The sequence below is a fragment of the Sinocyclocheilus grahami genome, unplaced genomic scaffold (assembly GCF_001515645.1).
Source record: "Sinocyclocheilus grahami isolate Dianchi unplaced genomic scaffold, SAMN03320097.WGS_v1.1 scaffold21.1, whole genome shotgun sequence".
Taxonomy (NCBI): domain Eukaryota; kingdom Metazoa; phylum Chordata; class Actinopteri; order Cypriniformes; family Cyprinidae; genus Sinocyclocheilus; species Sinocyclocheilus grahami.
In genome coordinates, this window is record NW_015505200.1 from 2462371 (window position 1) to 2481174 (window position 18804).

Here is an 18804-nt window from a genome sequence, read left to right on the forward strand (position 1 = left end):
TTCTGGTGCCCTAGACATGAACTGAATCGTATGGAGCCACAAATCCTCTTAACATTCAGATGTGAAGGCACACTGTAGGGTTCACGCTCTGACACCCTTACTGCTCCCAGACTCCTTAGTTTGCTAACAGGAAGTCTAGAGCAAAAAGTCTTAGTATGTTAACCCCTCTGCCCCCCCACATACACATATTAGTTCCTATAGAAGCTGTAGCAGTGCACTTCATGTGTATGAGGAGAAATACTCCTTGTGTGTGATCAGTGGCATATATGCGAGAAGGTTACACGAGGATGTGATCGCCAATGGTTGTGAGATTCCTCACAGTAACGGCGCTGTCTGAACTTCACCCGACTGTTGGGTTCCTTTTGCGGGGCAACACACAAACGTGAGGATTTTATAACCCTTGTGCCTTGCTGTCTACGTCTCCGTCAAGTGTTGTGGTATTTTTGAAGCTGAGTTTGCTGACTTTTAAGAGCAGATCCTGTTGTGATGTTCAGTCTTTCCCTGTGTAGCATGTGGTGGATGCAGACGGCAGACCACACAGCTCACCTTCCTCCTCCTCTACCTCTCCCTGCTGCTCTCCTGCTTTTATGGTGCAGACTTTATGGGTACTGGCTGAACATCAGAGTGGTAGTGGGAAAGGCGCATGCTTGTCGAACAGGGTTGGCCGCCCATGTAAGGCCCCGTTTTTATGTCCACATACACACACTATTAAACTACACTACCTTTCAAAAGCTTGAGCTCAGTAAGAGAGAGAGAGAGAAATTATTTTATTTAGCAAGGATTAAAGTGCATTAAACTGCTCGACAGTAATGTAAAAAGTTGCAATAGATTTCTATTTTAGATGAAAGTAACTTTGAAAAAAAAAGAATCAAGGTTTACACTAAAATATTAAGCAGCACAAATCAGCATATTAGAATTTCTGAAGGTTCATGTGACACTGAAAAGTGAAGCAATGGCTCCTGAAAATTCAGCTTTGCCATCAAAAGAATAACTTACATTTTAATATGTATTAAAATAACAGACTTCCCCAAACTTTATAAATGCTATTGTAGACTGAGACAAAAATCCTTGTACAACAAGAGCCCCTTGTGAGCATATAATTTTGCATTTTAAATCTGAAATGACCACCTTCTCACTCTTCTTTTTTTTGTGTTTCTCTTTCAACAGGGAAACAAGAAACTCTGCCCACAATGCAACACCATCACGTCGCCAGGGGACCTCAGGCGTGTCTATTTGTGAGCAGAACAGCCCGGATTTTTTTGTTGTTTTTGTTTGACTTTTCGTTTCCATTTTTGCTAGTGTTTTTGGTTTCCCCACTGCCTGAGGGATTGAAGTGTCGTCCTGACCATGAGAGGCTCGAGTACAGACTCACACTGACTTTAAATGGGGACTGACTTCACAAGCATTGGACTAATGGGGACTGTGTAGACTCAGTCCTCTACTATAATGGCTTATGTGAAGAGTCTTCCCGCCTCCCTCTTGTGTTGGTCCATGGTCCACCCTCTCCAAAGTCAGCTTGGTTCCTTAATGAGGAACCTGTTCTTCTCAGATGAAGGAAAGAGTACTCATTCTGTCCCTCCACTCGCACTGCTGCTGCTCTTCGTCTCCCACTGTCGCAACTTCTTCACCAAGACCACTGACGTCAACCCGACTGGAACATCAGCCTGATGATAAGAAGAGACTTTAAATGGACCACCCGAGGCTCTCCAGATCCCCTCGATCTTGATTCTTCATTGTGTTCTCATTTGCCCCAAATCATTACTACTTTTGTGGTGTTCTAGTGATGTCAACCAAATTCAATGAATCAGTGCAAGCACATGTATAATAGTCTCTGTATGTTTACGGTGTTGTGAGTAAATGACATAGAGAACAAAACACTTCTATACACACGCGCACACATGGACATACACATGCACATACAGAAGTATATATTGAATAAAAGTCCCGATTTAGTTGGGTGTGGTTTGGGTCGGGAGGGAGGGGATATGTTTCAATCTTGGTGAATTAAAAAAAAAAAAAAACAGAAAAGAAAACCCTCTGTATTTTCAAAGCAGATGTTGTCTTGAAGTTGAAGTTGTATTTCATTGTACAGGAAGAAATTTAAGTAATAATAATAATAAACTACTCGAACTAGGACTGAAAAGATTTAGGTGTACATTTTTCATTGAAATATGCAGTAAAAACTAGATTAAATCCTGAAACAAGGGAAAGTATCTTTCTTTTTCTTTGCTTTTTTTTCTAAGAAATGGAAAGTTTTGCTTTTATTCACCCACGTTTTTGACTTGAATGCTGTCTGTCTGTTACAAACAATTGAAATTATTGCTTATTCATTCCATTGAACATACAGTATTAAGACCCCTGATCAGTTGCATATCGGTTTCTTCCTTCAGAAAAGGGACTTTTCTGAAAACGTCAAACACTTAGGGTGGTTTCATTTATAAGTTATGTTCCGATTTCCTCTGAGACTTTTTTGGTTTTTCCTCGAAGAATGAACTGGAAGAGTCGAGACTCGTTTCCCTGACTGGATGACTGCTCATGTTTTTCCCTAGGATTGAGACAGTGTGCTTTATATTTGTACATCTATGTATTCTGTGATTTCTGTATTGATGTAGGCGCAAAAAAAGGAAGAAATGAAAGGTGTTTGCTGATCCCAACGCCACAATAAACAGTCAAATGTTGCATTTGTTATAACTTATTTCACTGTTCTTTAAATCTTCAGCATAGCTGGGTCACAGTCAAGTACCGTAAAAACAGCTGTACCAATATCCTCAAGATTTACACTTAAAATCACTGTTTCCAGATGTTAAATACCTCTCTCTGCAACTATTTTGTAAAATACGTGTAGTAAATGAGGATTAGGGTTGACTCTTTGTATTCTTCCTTTGCCGAACAATTCGTTCCTGCCCCAAAGATGACAGATTGCACAAGATGATTGTGTGATATGATTTGTGTCCTTGTATATTCTTGAAAATGGTACGCGTCTTTCCCGTTTGTAAGCTACATTTGACATCAATTAAATGACTAAATCTGAACTGGTCACTATGTGCTGGCGTCATTCACTGTCAAGTGGAACTATACCAGTTTGAATACGGTAGAAGTGAAGCTGGTTATCATGTTACCGCATGCTGACATAGCTTTTGAAGTAAATCAGTCAATATTTGTCCACTGAGTTTCAAGCAGCAAAACAACTTCCTAACACATTGTAATTTTTTAATATCGATGTGCATTACACTGCATCCGGGTAGAGATAATAATGAGGTTTTGACACTATTCCATTGATTTTATATCTTCCCCAACACTAAGTGCATGGAATTAGGTCTTTGGGCCTAATTTTAGACCTTTTTGGAAAAGGGAAGCGTTAGTGTTCTATTCTGCCATCTACAGGCTATACCCAGGTGACATTTTACCGGAACAGTATCAAAGCATAAGCACCACACACTTTAATGATAATTAATGACCACACACTGCAAATAAATCTCATGAAATTGCAAGATGTAATTAAGAAGTCATCTACCTCCGCTGTAAAGCTTCTGATCCTAGGCCAAACTCTAGGTACATGCTGTATTGGAGCAGCGTTGAGAAAACAGTAGCAGGGTCCATAAGCATTTTCAGATGCCCGTAAAATGTTGATAGATATGTTGGAAAATCAGCAGGAGTTTCTATTAATTATTTTAAGCCTAGCTCCAACCTCTTGTTGGAAGTGTTTGTGGGTTCTTTTGAAAGGAATGAAACAAGCTTGGAAAACCTGTAAGTAAACTGCAGTTATGTTGTTGCAGTTTATGGACTTAATTATGGTGCACATACAAGTGAGGCCATTTTTATTTTGTGAATCAGAAGTCAGTTGTCTAATGTTGCAGTGGGTTTGAATTGTTAACTAAAACTAAAATCATAAACATTTTCTTTAACTAAAATAAAGCTCAAAATATGAATATTAGATACTTAATGAAAATCTGAAATGTTATACTACTGATGTCTCTAAAATGCCTTTCCCCTCAATTATAGCAACTTTTAATTTGAGTTGTATACTATATACTATAGTAGTATACTATAAATTGTATATGCATAAACTATGACCTGAATATACATGTTATGTTTTTTTCAAGCTACAAAAGTTAATCAGCGAGCAGAGCAGTGAGTGATTTCTCTTTTTCTTTCGTTCTTTGATTTACACCAATGGCACAGACTGCAGCAGGTTTCACTTTAAAACCAGTGTTGTCTCTGTAAAACCTGATGGACATGACGCAGATTTGACAAACATCCGATTTTCTCCCAACTCTTTATGGTCATTTAGGACTTTTAACTCAATTAAGACAAAAGGGCATTTTGACAATTTTTTGTGTTTTTGCATTGCCAGTAAGTGGTCTTTTGCGTCTTATCATGCTTTCATATTTTATGTATTTGTTCAATATTTCATTTTCAACAATATTTGTTCAAAATACAATAATATTTTTACTGTTTTCTCTTTAAAAAAAACTGGTTAATATAGTCTACTTTAACACTATATTAACCAGTATATATATATAAATTACACTCTTATAATTACAATGCTATAAAAATTACACTGTTTTTGAAGTTGTTATTGATGTACAAAAAAAATAGAAATGTCATGTCTGAGATTGTTGTAACGACTCATATTTACTTCTACTGGATCCACAAAGATTAAACAAAAAGAGAGTGAATTATGAAATTGATTTACACAATGTTTAATTGTTAGTTCATATTTTATGTATTTGTTCCAATAAGTTTTCCAACTTGTTTGCTTTAGAATATTATTTTTCCTATTTTATGTATTGGGATTCCGTGGGAAGTTGTGGCCTAATGGTTAGAGAGTCGGACTCATAACCCAAAGGTTGCAGGTTTGAGTCTCGTACTGGCAGGGATTGTAGGTGGGGGGAGTGAATGTACAGTGCTCTCTCCCACCTTCATCACAACGACTGAGGTGCCCTTGAGCAAGGCACCAAACCCCCAACTGCTCCCCAGGTGCCGCAGCCAACATGTCTATGTTGAATCCTCAGTATTGGTGATATCTTGTAGGGACAGGGATTTAAAGGTTACCAGAGGTCAGAATGGGGTCCGGGCAGTAGGTGGTTATGTGTCTCCTATGTAGTGGTGAAAGAATGTAACTGTGGTTAGATCATCTCACCTCTCTACCATCTAACCCAAGTCTTTACTTACTGTCAAAAACTGTGTATTCCAGACAGCCGCGCGATCCATAGAGTGCATTAGGCAGGCTGCGGGCTGGGCTCGGGTTACTGCCCACTCTGTGGCCTGAGTGGCGCTAGAACCAGGAAAGAAGCCAGATGAGTAGAAGCAGATCTATAGAAATTGCTTTTGGAGGTCAAAGCCATCCCTGATGAGGTGTATAAAGTGTGGGGGCCATTATAGGCAGTTTACAAACATCTCCGCAGACCAATCAATAGGACAGGCCTTCTCTGCTGCGTTGGATAATTCCTCGATCGCATTGGCTGTCTGTACCAATGGTAATTTACACCTTCATGTGGGAATTTTACCATGTCTCCACCCCTTCAGTGTCCACTACTTCCTGGTTGAAGTGCTTGTACAACTCATTAGGATCCTCTCCTCTCCTCAGCCTCTTTATAAAATCGATCCACTCGAGGTGCTTGACAGAAAAAAAGGCTTTGGGTAGTTTGTTATGCGCTGGAGTAGGAAATTGAGGAATGTTTGGCCATCTGGCATATTTTTAAATTGTTCATCCAGGTTTAGTGCTGCAAAATAGCATCTCCAGAGTGTATTTAAACTCCACACATTTTCATATTTTCAGGAAGCCGATATAATGAAAATTTACTGGTTGTGCATTAGGTCCACTTGACCATAAGTGGATAGAGACAGATTTAATTCCCTGTAACACAGACAAATGCTTTTGGTCACAAAGTTATTTTTGCCAACCAGGAGCGGAACTATAAAAATGTTTCCAAACTACTGTCACTAAATAATGTCAATATAGGAGAGACTGGGGTTGAAAATTAGGTACATGGAATGAAATCACCACCATACATGACCGGCATCCAAAATTAATACTTTTATTCAGCAAAATTAAAATCTGACTAGCATTAAACTGATCAAAAGAGACAGTAAAGACATTTAGAATCAGAATAATAAAGATCTTTATAGCCAGGCAACACATACAAGGAATTGATTATGGTGACAGGACAAAGCACAAAAAGAATGACAGTGACAAGGCACAGATAATAAAAATTGAATAAGCAAATAGGAAATAGCAATATACAAAAAATTTTTGAAGAAAAACACAATATACAAAATAGACAGTGGATCCAACACCAATCGAGCTGGGCACAGAGAGCTGGGTTAATTTGGACTGGAGGAGGTTTGGGATGATAGTGTTGAAGGCCGTTGAAGACCTTTTATATTGTTTCAAAAGAATTATATTTCAGAGAAAGAATTATAAGAATTATATTTCAAACAAATGCTATTATTTTGAACTTTCTATTGAATTAAATTGAATTAAAATGGAATGGGTTCAGCAGAACTAATACAATAATGCACACAGCTTAGGGACAAGTTGTAGGTTTCAAATTTATTGATTAAATGAAATAAATAGCACAAAAACACAGTTCCATATTCCAAAGTCTTATCTGCTCATTTGGCAGCGCATGGAACTTTTAAAACTCTTTATGGATAGTTATAGTTTATGGATGCAAAATGTCCCCTTTTCTTTTGTCTTTCACAAGTTGCCTGGAGGAATTAAATGCTTGTGTTTTTGTCAATGTTTGAAAGCGTTGTTCTCTAGCTAACATTGTAGCTAAGCCGTACTGAATTGTTCTTATATTCACCAATGCTGACAAGATTTCCTGGTGATGCTTGTTTAATAACGAGGTGAGGCGAAATGGTTTGTGTGTTTGTGTAGGTGATGTAGGTGCATGTATATGCATGCATGTGTGTGTGTGTGTGTTAGCACTGACAGGATTACCATAAGCCTGCACGCGTGAAAGATGAGATATTAAGATTACGCTGCCGTAGACTCTTAATGGGCCAGCGTGGGAGTGTTGTTCCCCAGGCACAGTAATCTCTCGCAAGACCTATTTATTACCAAAGGAAATATGCTGTAGCATTCATACCCGCTACTTCCCTGAGATTACACATATCAATCACAAGAACAACGTATACGACCCCTGCAACAAGATGCATCCATACTCAGAGCGATGTATCGGAGTGTTTATCAACTTTGTCTGCCATGTTTGATTATGGCAGACTGCCACAAAGAAATCAACAAGGCCTGACCTGCTGACCTCAAAAAATTACAAAACAGCTAGACTGACTGGCTTTGAGGGCCTGACTAGGTAAGATACTAAAATTAACTTATATTTTGTAACACTGCAATGCTAAAAGTATCATGGGGAAAATGTAAGTATTCATATTAATCTCATGATAAAAGTCTACAGGACATATTTTTAAAAAAGTTTTTGAAAATGTCTAAGTCAAAGTAAAAAGAAAAAAAAAGTCAAATCACTTTAACAATAATGTCACATCCTAGAACTCTGGTCTGCATTATTTTATTTTAAATGAGAGATTTACTCCCAACATTATCATAATAACAACCAGGCCTACTGCATACTAGACCATTTTTGTAGTACAACACACGTGCCACATGAGGGTGCTAAGCACCGCAAAAGAGTCGGGGAGAGACTAGCGGATTCAAGGCAAAGGTAAACTTCATTTTGAGGGAGAACTTTTTAAAATAGTATCTTGAATCGTTTGGTTACTCATTAGCAGAATAAGTTGCCATGTATGCTGTATCCAACTGCATTTCGACACAGTAGTCATGTGGCTGGTTTCTCAGTGTTTTTGTGGCCTTTTGTTGTGTGAGGACATTACACTTGTGTGATAGCAGCTCCCAAGTGATTTTATCAACTCACCACAACATTATTTAGCTCTATTTTGAGTCTCACATGTCAACAGGAGGTTGTTGATGTAACACGAGTCTTGTATTTTGTAGTATTGGGCCATATTTTGCACACAATTATCACTTTAAAATTGCTAACAGCTAGTGGCCAGTAAGCCCAAACATGCTGTCAAAGTAATGTTCATGTGACGATTGCGTGCAGCTTTTACATCAAATAATTTAATAAAAAAGTGGTTTTATTAAAATAATAAAAAACAATTAAAAAACGTTTGTAATTTAAAAAAAAGTGTTATGTTAAAAAAAACAACCTGAGTTTCTTGTCTCACATTGTTTTATTTCAATAAAAGATTTGCTCAGTCAAATAAATAAATAAATATACATAAATATTGATTTATTATAGAAGTAGAGTAAGTAAATTTTGACTTTGTTTATACAGGTCAGAATTAAATTTAAGAGAAAATTCTACATGAATTGCTGTTTGCAACCTGTGTTTCTTAATTAAGGTATAAAGGTTAAATTTGACAAAGATAATATATATATATACAGGTGCATCTCAATAAATTAGAATGTCGTGGAAAAGTTAATTTATTTCAGTAATTCAACTCAAATTGTGAAACTTGTGTATTAAATAAATCCAATGCACACAGACTGAAGTAGTTTAAGTCTTTGGTTTTTTAATTGTGATGATTTTGGCTCACATTTAACAAAAACCCACCAATTCACTATCTCAACTAATTAGAATACTTCATAAGACCAATACAAAATTTTTTTTAGTGAATTGTTGGCCTTCTGGAAAGTATGTTCATTTACTGTACATGTACTGAATACTTGGTAGGGGCTCCTTTTGCTTTAATTACGGCCTCAATTCGGCATGACATGGAGGTGATCAGTTTGTGGCACTGCTGAGGTGGTATGGAAGCCCAGGTTTCTTTGACAGTGGCCTTCTTAGTTATAATGATCAATGTGCATAAAGCAGTCTTTGATGCAGTGTAAGCAGATCTAAACATATGCCGCATCCAAAACTTTTAATTTATTTTCACATTGTGAGTGATGACAGACCGTTCCAAGAATGCGGACACTTCAAAATATCTGAAGCAGTCGAATGTGGCATCTACCTATGAATCTATGCCTAAGGCCTGTTTCACACCGCATGTGTAAGCAGTGTATATATGAAGAGTTCAGATGCAAAACCCTCTAAAAGCCATCTGAAATTTTCTTCCAAAATTAGCATTTTTATCAAGCTCCTATGTTTATGTTAAGTTATTTCACTTTAATGGCAATGAGAATAAACTATGCAATGACATTAAAGTGAATTAACTGAACATAAACACAGCAGCCAATTAAAAATGCAAATTTTAAAGGAAATTTTCAGATGGCTTTTAGAGGGGTTTTGCATCGGAACTCTTCATATATATATATATATATATACATACAGTGGGTATGGAAAGTATTCAGACCCCCTTAAATCCTTCACTCTTTGTTATATTGCAGCCATTTGCTAAAATCATTTGTTAATTTTTTTTCCTCATTAATGTACACACATCACCCCATATTGACAGAAAAACACAGAATTGTTGACATTTTTGCAGATTTATTAAAAAAGAAAAACTGAAATATCACATGGTCCTAAGTATTCAGACCCTTTGCTGTGACACTCATATATAGCAAATTAGCAAATGGCTTCAATATAACAAAGAGTGAAAAATTTAAGGGGGTCTGAATACTTTCCATATCCACTGTATATATATATATATATATATTATTTTGGGGCTCTGTGGCATCTAAATAATATGTATGTGGAAAGTGGACATTATATAGACATTATACCAGACCAAATGCGAGTTTGCTAATATACTGATTTAAATGTTAATTGGCTATTATTTACCATTATCAAATAAACCATGTAGCCTAAGTGAGGTCAGTGAAAAGGGAAAGTTGTTATAGAATGCATTCTGATTTCATGTTAATTTTTTACGCTTATTAAAAACTTTTTCTCTGTAATATTGGAAAAACATTGCACCCAGCTATCAGTAACCTCCCACGTGGGCACGAGCAGTTGAAACTTTAGACCCCCAGCAGCCCCTCCACCACCCACTCCACACACACCGCTCGCACAAGAGAAGCCTTTGACTCTGCCGCCCAAGATGCTCCCGCCGTTTCATCTACCCCGCTCATCACCTTACCTTTCATCTTCCGTCTGCCCAGGGGGCAAACACTGGCCCTTTGTCTGCGTGTCGGGGGGCTGGGGTGTAGGATGTGTGGGTCTGCCATTTCTGTGTCCCTTACAGTATCTGTCTGTCTGAGAGGCAGGTGAATGACAGGTCTGAGCGTGGCCTCACATGAGCCTATAATGCCACTCATAAATCCTACTAGATCAGACGTAGAGTAAATTCAGTACGCCAGAACATCAGTGTTGCTTCACTTTAATGTTAACTTTAATTTGCAAAGGTGTTTCAACAGTTTGTGTACTGTCTTAATACAGAAAGATGTTGAAGCATCTGTTTTCTGAGGCTGTTTAAAGGCTTGTGCTCTGTAATAATGGCTTTGTTTGGTTTTCTCACTCTTTCAAGAACAGTACTTGTACTGTAGCCATGGCTCATCACACTCCATTACTTTGTTTGTCTTAGCGAGTATATGCTCTGCGAATTGTGTAATAATGCCACTAACTCTGTGTGTTAAACTGTGTCATAATCCTGCGACTGCTCTTTAGCGTGTTTAATGGGAAGAGCCGCTAATTAGGGGATTTTTACAAGGCTTAGCAAACATAACACTTGTTCTCAAACAAACACAGACACAATACATAGTTAACGCTGGCTTTGGTGTGAGGAAGCAGTGTACTGTACTGTTAGTAATGTTACACTTGTGAGATGTTCTTGGTGGTATTAGGACACTGTACACATTTTTAAGGATTTTGAGATCACATACAGATGAAGTACAAAGTTCAGTTAGAGGTTTTCTTTATTTAGAGTTGTGAATGGATTGTTCATCCACAAAAGCAAATTCTGTTGTTATTTATGGTTGTTTTAAACCTGTATGACCTTCTCTTTACTTTGTAATGCTTAAAAAGGAATTGTGTTTTCCAGGCCTGGAAAAGTTGGATCTTTTCAATGATTCAGTCAAACTGGTTCACAAATCAGACTCATTGGTGAATGGGTCTAAATTGTAAGGGTTTTTAAAAACCTGTATCCAAAAATCATTGATGGCTGGAAAGATCATGGAAAATTTAATTCGTTAATCAAAAAGTGACGGAATCTTGAAGAATGAAAGCGTGACCAGCTCCTAAGCTACTCAAACTCCTAAAACACCCTAAAAATACCACAAAACCGCATTACTCTTAGAAAGTTAATTTAAAAATAAAAAAATAATTTTATGACTGTTTTCAACTGATTGTACAGCTGTTTTCAACTGATTGTTTTAAAGGATCATGTGACAATGACTGGAATAACAGCTGTTGAAAATTTAGCTTTGCCATCACAGTAATAAAATATTTTTTTAAATACCTAAAAAAAATATATATTTTTTAATAAAAGCATGCATGCTTTGGTGTGTAATTTCTTGGTGACTTCTTACTGACCCAAAATTTTGAACAGCAGTTTATACAGTATAGTTCACCATCTGCCTAATGTTGCACAATGTGGTGTGTTTGTGCGATGAACAGACTGACATTTTAAGTCATTAAGTTATTACTGAAAATCTTAACCTCCATGATATCAAGTCAAACAGGGTTCTGCTTGGTAAAAAAATAAAAAAAGCGTAATTTAAAACATTTCTACGTAAACATGACTAAGTATTTTTAGTTTGGTCTTGGTTTGTTGAGACTGAAGAGAAATAAACTATTTTCCTTCTACCATTCTGATTAACATACTGACATACTCCATTCTAACATACTCTTCTATACACTCAACCCATTTCTAATCCTCATGCCTTGGCAGCTCTTGAAAAAGACAGGGAGAGAGCAGGCATGGGGCAACAGTTTGGCCTGGACCAGACCCAGTAGTAAGATAAGGACAGAGAGATGTTGTCTTGTTCAGTCTGTTATCTCTGACAGCAGTGCCCTGATCCTTACAGTCAATATGGTGAGTGAGCAGGAGAATGTTGACTCTGCCTCGTCCATCACTCCTGCTGGGGAGACCATTGTTACCTGTACTACATGTCCCTATCTTCATTCAGAGTGTGCTTATTTGCTCTACTATATTCGGTTTTATTTGATACGTAGCGTATAGTTATGCCATGGCTGTTCTTTGGTTTGTCCTGTACTTTTGTTGTTAGCAGTACATCATTGAATCCACTAGAGGGCAGCAAATAAACACGTTTTTGGGTCATATAACAAGACGTTTTATTTATTTGTATAGTTAACTTTGTAATTTAACTAGGCTATTTATGAGGCCTGTTTCCCATTTACAGTCTACTTATCTTAAATTATCTTGTTCAACCTCAGAGGAGATCTTTTTGCATCTGTTTTGCATATGAATGCAATCTAAGTAGAACAGGAGAGGCATGCTGAAATGTGATTATGCTTCTTTTTTACTCTGTTTCTCTCTCTTCTTTTCTTTCTATCATCATTTCTGTCTTATAAAGAAAAGGTAGAGTATGATGGCCTGAGGCAGCCGTGACTCACCTGTGCAAACAGGGGTTGGAAAGACTGGTTTTAAATCCGCCAAATCCACTGTATTCTGTAACTGACTGCCAGCTTTATATTTTTCCTTAATTAACCACAAATTTAAGTACTTAAAAACTTTGTCTGTGCCATTCATGATGCTAAACTTTACTTCTTTTAATTGCAGACAGTTATCAGCTCTACAAAAGAGGACGAGGAGTAATGTTTTGATTCACTAGTATTTAAAGTACAACTAGGGAAAGAGAAAACACCATTACAGGTTAGTATAATCCCTGTGTCATTCATGTCACAGTTGACTTTATGTTGGGACATTAAGATATGTCATTCTGTTTCCCTTTTTTGTGGTCTGCATAATATTTCTCATTACTGTGAATGTTAACATCCCAAGAGTACAAATAAACCTTATCGCTCTTCCTATTAACTCCCAGTGTAAATATTGAAACGGCTCTGAATATGAAAATGTTAGTGTGTTTCTGCATTTAACAGGATGTTAGACAGACGTGTCCTTTGTTTTCCCATGGCAAAGATATTGTTTTTTCTCTCTTTCCAGTAGAGTAAAGCAGATTAGTCACTTTTCATAAACTCAGAGTCATTCATCTGCACTATTAATATTTTTATACCCAGTGTTGTCAAAAAATGTTGTCATTTGTTGCCTTGGAATGTTTTTTTCCCCCTACTCTTAAACCAAAGACCATGCAAATCTGACAGCTAATTCCATAGTTTCCTTCTTTGTCTGTCCATTTTAAATATGTACATGACATTTCTGCTGTAGTGTGAAGCCTCAAGGGAAATATATTTGACTAAGTCGATTTCTCACACTCCAACTTAAACCAACACAAGCTGCTTTTGTCATGACTCATGTATCATAGCTTACATTAGATTTGCAGTGACTATGCAAACGGTCTACTGTCTACCTTGAATACCAGTGTTGTTATTTTTGTAAAACTATGAAATATTGTTTTCTTAATTGAAATAAGCTATAAATAGATGAAAGGTTACATTTAAAAAATTGTAATGAAAATGAGAAATGTTGCTTGAAATAAAGTTCAAGTTGAAGTATTAAAATTACTCAAAGTAAAACTGAAATAAAAATAAATTAAAGCTAAATAGAAATGTTTAAAATAAAACATAAAAATAACAAAAGTACAAAATGACTCAAAATTAAACCTGAACATATAAAAGCTAATTCAAAATATGAATCAGTACTATAATAGTATATAAATAATATTAAAATAACACTGCTGAATACCCTCATGGCTATATTAGTACCAGAAAAACACAGGTGGCACAAAAGGATGATGCCAGTTCAACATGCACCAGGTGGCATTTGTTCAAGAGTGGCTCTTGCGCGAGGATATTTATTCTTAGATGTTCTCTTTAAAGTCCTTATATATCCTGCGTCAAAAAAAAACAAAAAAACTGCAGCCTGGCCCTCCCCCAGCCTGCCTCTGTGCACGTAGGATTTTGATGTGGTGTCAGACAATGGGCGATTTAGAGATTTCCTGTTTCAGAGTGTCGTATGATTTGTCCTCAGGCAGTGATGTTTAAGAAACCTTTTGTTACAGAATAGGACCAGTGGAAACTATACTTCCCAAAGGTCCTTTATATCACCTGTTGAATACTGGGATTGCAAGCCATTGTGCGGTGATTTACACAGGTAACATTGGCTCCAGTGACCCCGGCTTGACATGCACAGATTTAACAGTGTATTTGATATGGCTGCTTTTTTGCTTTTACCGGATTTTTCTGTCAGGAGAGCAGGCTTTGTGGCAGACAATGCCTTTTGTTGGTGGGCACAAAGAAGAGGTTTCAAACATCTATTCACGTTTCCACTGTGATTATGGCCCATGGATGTATAATTTCATCAGAGAGGAACAAAATGTTTGCCGTCCATCAAGCATCGAAAAAGAATATAACTCAAAAAATTATTTCATTTGCTTACATTGCTTATTCGTGGGGGTGATATGTGTAGTTTGGTGCAGGTGTGAGACGGATTATTATAATTTGGAGCCCAGGCGTTCTGTTTACTTCCTGCATGTCAACTCCAGAACTCCTGCATGAGAGGGTGAGACATGGCGACAGGTAAACAGGACTGACAGGGAGGATGTAGTTCATGAACAGTATGTTTTTGCATGTCCCAGCCTGGAAATGCTTGTTCTCTGGGCGAAATGTTCAAGACCCAATAAGTGTGTGTGTGTGTGTAAGAGATGAAGTGTGTGTGTAGAGTAAGGGGGGATTGGGATGGGAGGCCAGAAAATGTCTGTGAACAAGAGAGAGGATTGACGGAAAAAGAAAGAAAAGAAAGAGATGGGGACAAAAGAGAGAACTGGCTTATTGAGAGAACATCAAACGGCTCTCTTGGGGCTCTCCTCCTGCTGGACAGGTTTTGCTCATCTGCCACTTCCATTGAGAACAAGAAGAGCCAAAACCACATCCACATCATTGTTCCTTTACTTTCTCTGCTCGACTTTTATCACGGCATCTGTAAAAACAAAGATAAAGTTTATTGCTTCAGTGTACCATTTAAGTCAGCTTACACTTCTCACATTGACATCATCAGTGAGTCATTTCCATCCATGAGAGATGTTGAATAAACAGATTAATCTATATTGTGTGGGTACAGATTTGGTTTAAAATGCTTTGAGGAATTGTTCACCTAGCAAAAAAAGTAATTCTGACATCATCTACACCTCTGTTGTTTAAAACCTGGATTATTGTTCTCGTTCTGTAGAAAGCAAAAGAAGTCGTTTAGCAGAATGCCTAAACTGTTCATTTCCATTCGTCAAAAGTAGATGAGGACCTGCAGATGGCTGTTAAGCTCCAAAAAAAAGCACCATGAAGTTATTCATATTCTATATTTCAAGTCTTCTGAAGCTATATGACAGCTTTGTTTTAGAAATGGGCCAAAAGTTGTTATTCACTGAAAATCATACACAAAAATAGGGGTTTCGATTGACATGAGGGTGCGTAGATGTAATATTCCATTTCACTTTTGCATTTTTTCATGTTTGGGGTTGGTAGTAAGGTGTTTAAATGTTTTTTATGTCTCTAATGCTGACCAAGGCTGAATTTATTTGGTCAACAATACGGTTATAACAGTTATATTTTGGAATGTTACTACAATTTACAATAACTGTTTTCAAATAGTATTCATGAGATGGCAAAAGTTAATTTTTTTGTAACAGTATAAATGTATTTACTGTCACTTGTGATCAGTTTAAAATGGGATAGCTCTCCCAAAAATTAAAATCCTGTCATAATTTCTTCACCCTCATGTTGTTAAACTTGTATGACTTTCCCATTGACTTTGATCACAAACTTTCTTCAAAAAAATATATTCTTTGGTGTTTTATTTTGAACTATCCATTTAATACATACTTGCTGAATACAATAATTTATTTATTTAAAAAAAAAAATTTTTAAAAGGCAGTGTACATTAATATCTTAAGGTCTGTCAAATTCACTAAAAAAATTTTTTATTGGTCTTATGAAGTATTCTAATTTGTTGTTTTTGTTAAATGTGAGCCAAAATCATCACAATTAAAAGAACCAAAGACTTAAACTACTTCAGTCTGTGTGCATTGAATTTATTTAATACACGAGTTTCACAATTTGAGTTGAATTCCTGAAATAAATGAACTTTTCCACGACATTCTAATTTATTGAGATGCACCTGTATATCTTTGACATGGGAGTTCTGTCATTGTTTGTGGATGGCTGGAGGCCTTTCAGACTTCCTTCTAGATTAGTCTTTCCTCTGTCTGTAAATCCCAGTAAGCTTTTTGCTCTTCAGAGACAAGATGATGAATCCAACCCAGTAATCTGAACCCACTATGTCTCTAAATATGTTTCAGTCAAGACCCATGATCATGCCTTAAACGGGGCATCTTCAACAGGACCACATCTTGGTGCCCTGTGGCCTGGTAAGAAACAATAAGAGCTCGAAGCTGAAGTCCGAGTGTACCAGACACCTAGCGTGGAGCTGTCAAAAAGGAGCGAGTAAGTGAACAACACTAGATAAGGATCAGATATAAGGGAACCAGGGTTGGCTCTTTCAGCATGTAGATACTTGTCAAAGGAAAAATGCTAAATCTTGCTTTTAGGGGATCTTCTGAGGAGATAACAAATGCTACTGCACGCTGTTTTCTCTTTCACTCTCTCGCAGTCTAATTCTACTTTTTGGTCATGTACTGCATTCTGGCAGAAGATGAATAGAACACAATAGCAAAGACTGTTTGCAAACATATGAATGCATTTGGCAGATGTTGTTATCCAAAGATTCTGCATATGTACTTTTTGGGAGTTGCATTCCTTAAGAATCATGACCTTAGTGATGCTGGTGCAGTGATCTACTCATTATTTAAGCTACAGGAATGTTTTCTTTGTTGCTATAATTTCTTAGAACTTAAAGTCCTGTTTTAAAATGGTAATTATAAATAAATCAAACAAGACAATACTTCGAAACTGTAAAACCTGATGTATCACCAGAACTAGGTGTGTGAAACTTGTTCACCATTTTGTTTTAAATACTAAGCGTGGATTCTGCTTATTGCGTAACAGTATTATATAATAAGACTTGTCAAAGCAGTTAAAGTGTTTTTTTAAAACCTCATAAGCTATTAAGAACACAGATTCATCATGTTGCCAAAGTGCAACAATAATGTAAGCACATGACTGGCACAATCTCGTTGTCAATAATAATGAGATATATTTCATCATAAATCTAGTAAATAAAACAAATTGTGGGATTTTTTTAATGGTGCTCCAGCTAATGTAATGTTATTTTTATTTCTTTGTTTGTTGATAGTTTAATGCCAGAGGAAAATGGTGTCTGTCAGGTGTGGTTGTACTGTAACACAGTGCAAGAGACAGAACTTCTGCTTGCAATCATTTTATTTTCCTTACTGTCTGTACTTTTTTTTAGGCCTATTTTCTAGGAATATTTACACACTCAAAAATAATCAGGTCTAATATAAAATATTTCTGTATTTTTGTCCATTTGTGTAATAGTTTTAACATATACAATTACCATGTTTATATATTTATTTTCCAATCTATTCACTTAACCAGCCTCATCTTCCACAGATCAGTGTGGAAGATCTTGACTGTCCAGCACAGAGCCCTTAGCTCAATCCCACTGAACAACTTTGGGATGAACTGGAATGGACGTTGCGAGCCAGACCTTCTCGTCCAACATCAGTGCCTGACCTCACAAATGCTCTACTGGTTGAATGGGCAAAAATTCACACAGAAACTCATTAAAAACTTGTGTAAAGCCTTCCCAGAAGAGTGGAAGCTGTTACAGCTGTCCCAATACTTTTGTCCATATAGTGTATTTATACTGAATATAAGATTTTTTTTGTTTGTTTTTCTTGAGTACAGGCTCCACTGTTTGGTTGGACAACGAGATCTTTTCATATCTACTTAACACGTGATGTTCTAGGTGTTATGTAACACCTCAAACCACAAGACCACAAGATAATCTTTCCTGTTCTGAACTACAAATGTTTAATTTTCCTACTCAAACCATTGAATGCATCTTTTTAAATGCACCATCAACAAGATTAAGTCAAATTTCAGTGTTCACAAAGCCATACTTGTGTGTTTTGCAAGTTTGTGGCACACTCCGTGCAGAAACTCTGGTGAAGCTCAGGTTGATCTGCTGACAGAGGGATGTCTCAGAGAAAGCACTTGAGGGCAATTATCAGCGAGATGATGTAGTCAGGCTTGAATACAAGAGGGGGACCTGTCTCATCAATGAAAGCGTCAATCGCACAGACAGACAGACAGATCACTGCTCCTCAGGCTCAGGCCGACACATACCTGGCTCTTGTCCAGATTGTCTTTTTCTCCTCTCTCTCCGTCTCCCTCCTTATCTCTCTGTCTATCTATCTGATCAAGCAATACTTGCATTTATTTATATTATCACAATATTATCACAGCATGAAGCAATAGTCTCAGGTATGACAAGTGCAGACATTTCATATCCGTATGTGCCTGTCATTAGCAGGTGATTTCTCATGATGTGCTTTTATTAAATTTTTTGGATGGTGGAGCTTAAACAAAGCACGTAAGTCATTATAGGGTTTAAGGACAAGTCGAATCAAAAGCTGTCAGGTTTGATCAGTCAGCTCATTTTAGCTTCAGGGCTTTACATACTTTTGGCATATTAAGTGTTATGGCTTTCTATTGTGCTCTTCACAATCACGAATACCATTCCCCTTCTTATGAAGCGCTGCAAGACTTTACTTATTTGTAAAAGAGTCAAATTGCACACCTATACAATATACTACACTGCATATTC

The 18804-nt window shown here is 36.9% G+C and overlaps 1 protein-coding gene and 1 long non-coding RNA gene across 2 annotated transcripts in view; both read left to right on the top strand.

The window, feature by feature from the left end:
• LOC107557077 (E3 ubiquitin-protein ligase RNF220-like) overlaps positions 1–2691 on the top strand; it is a 120780-nt gene extending 118089 nt beyond the window's left edge. Inside the window, exon 14 of the mRNA XM_016240399.1 lies at positions 1168–2691. Coding sequence (XP_016095885.1) covers positions 1168–1239 — 72 coding nt within the window. The 3' untranslated portion in view covers positions 1240–2691. The remainder of the gene's footprint in view (positions 1–1167) is intronic.
• Positions 2692–7609: 4918 nt separating this feature from the next.
• LOC107557085 (uncharacterized) lies at positions 7610–17786 on the top strand. Its single transcript, XR_001605350.1, has 4 exons — positions 7610–7685; positions 12667–12759; positions 16355–16499; positions 17586–17786. It is a non-coding gene; the product is annotated as an uncharacterized lncRNA (long non-coding RNA).
• Positions 17787–18804: the final 1018 nt, after the last annotated feature.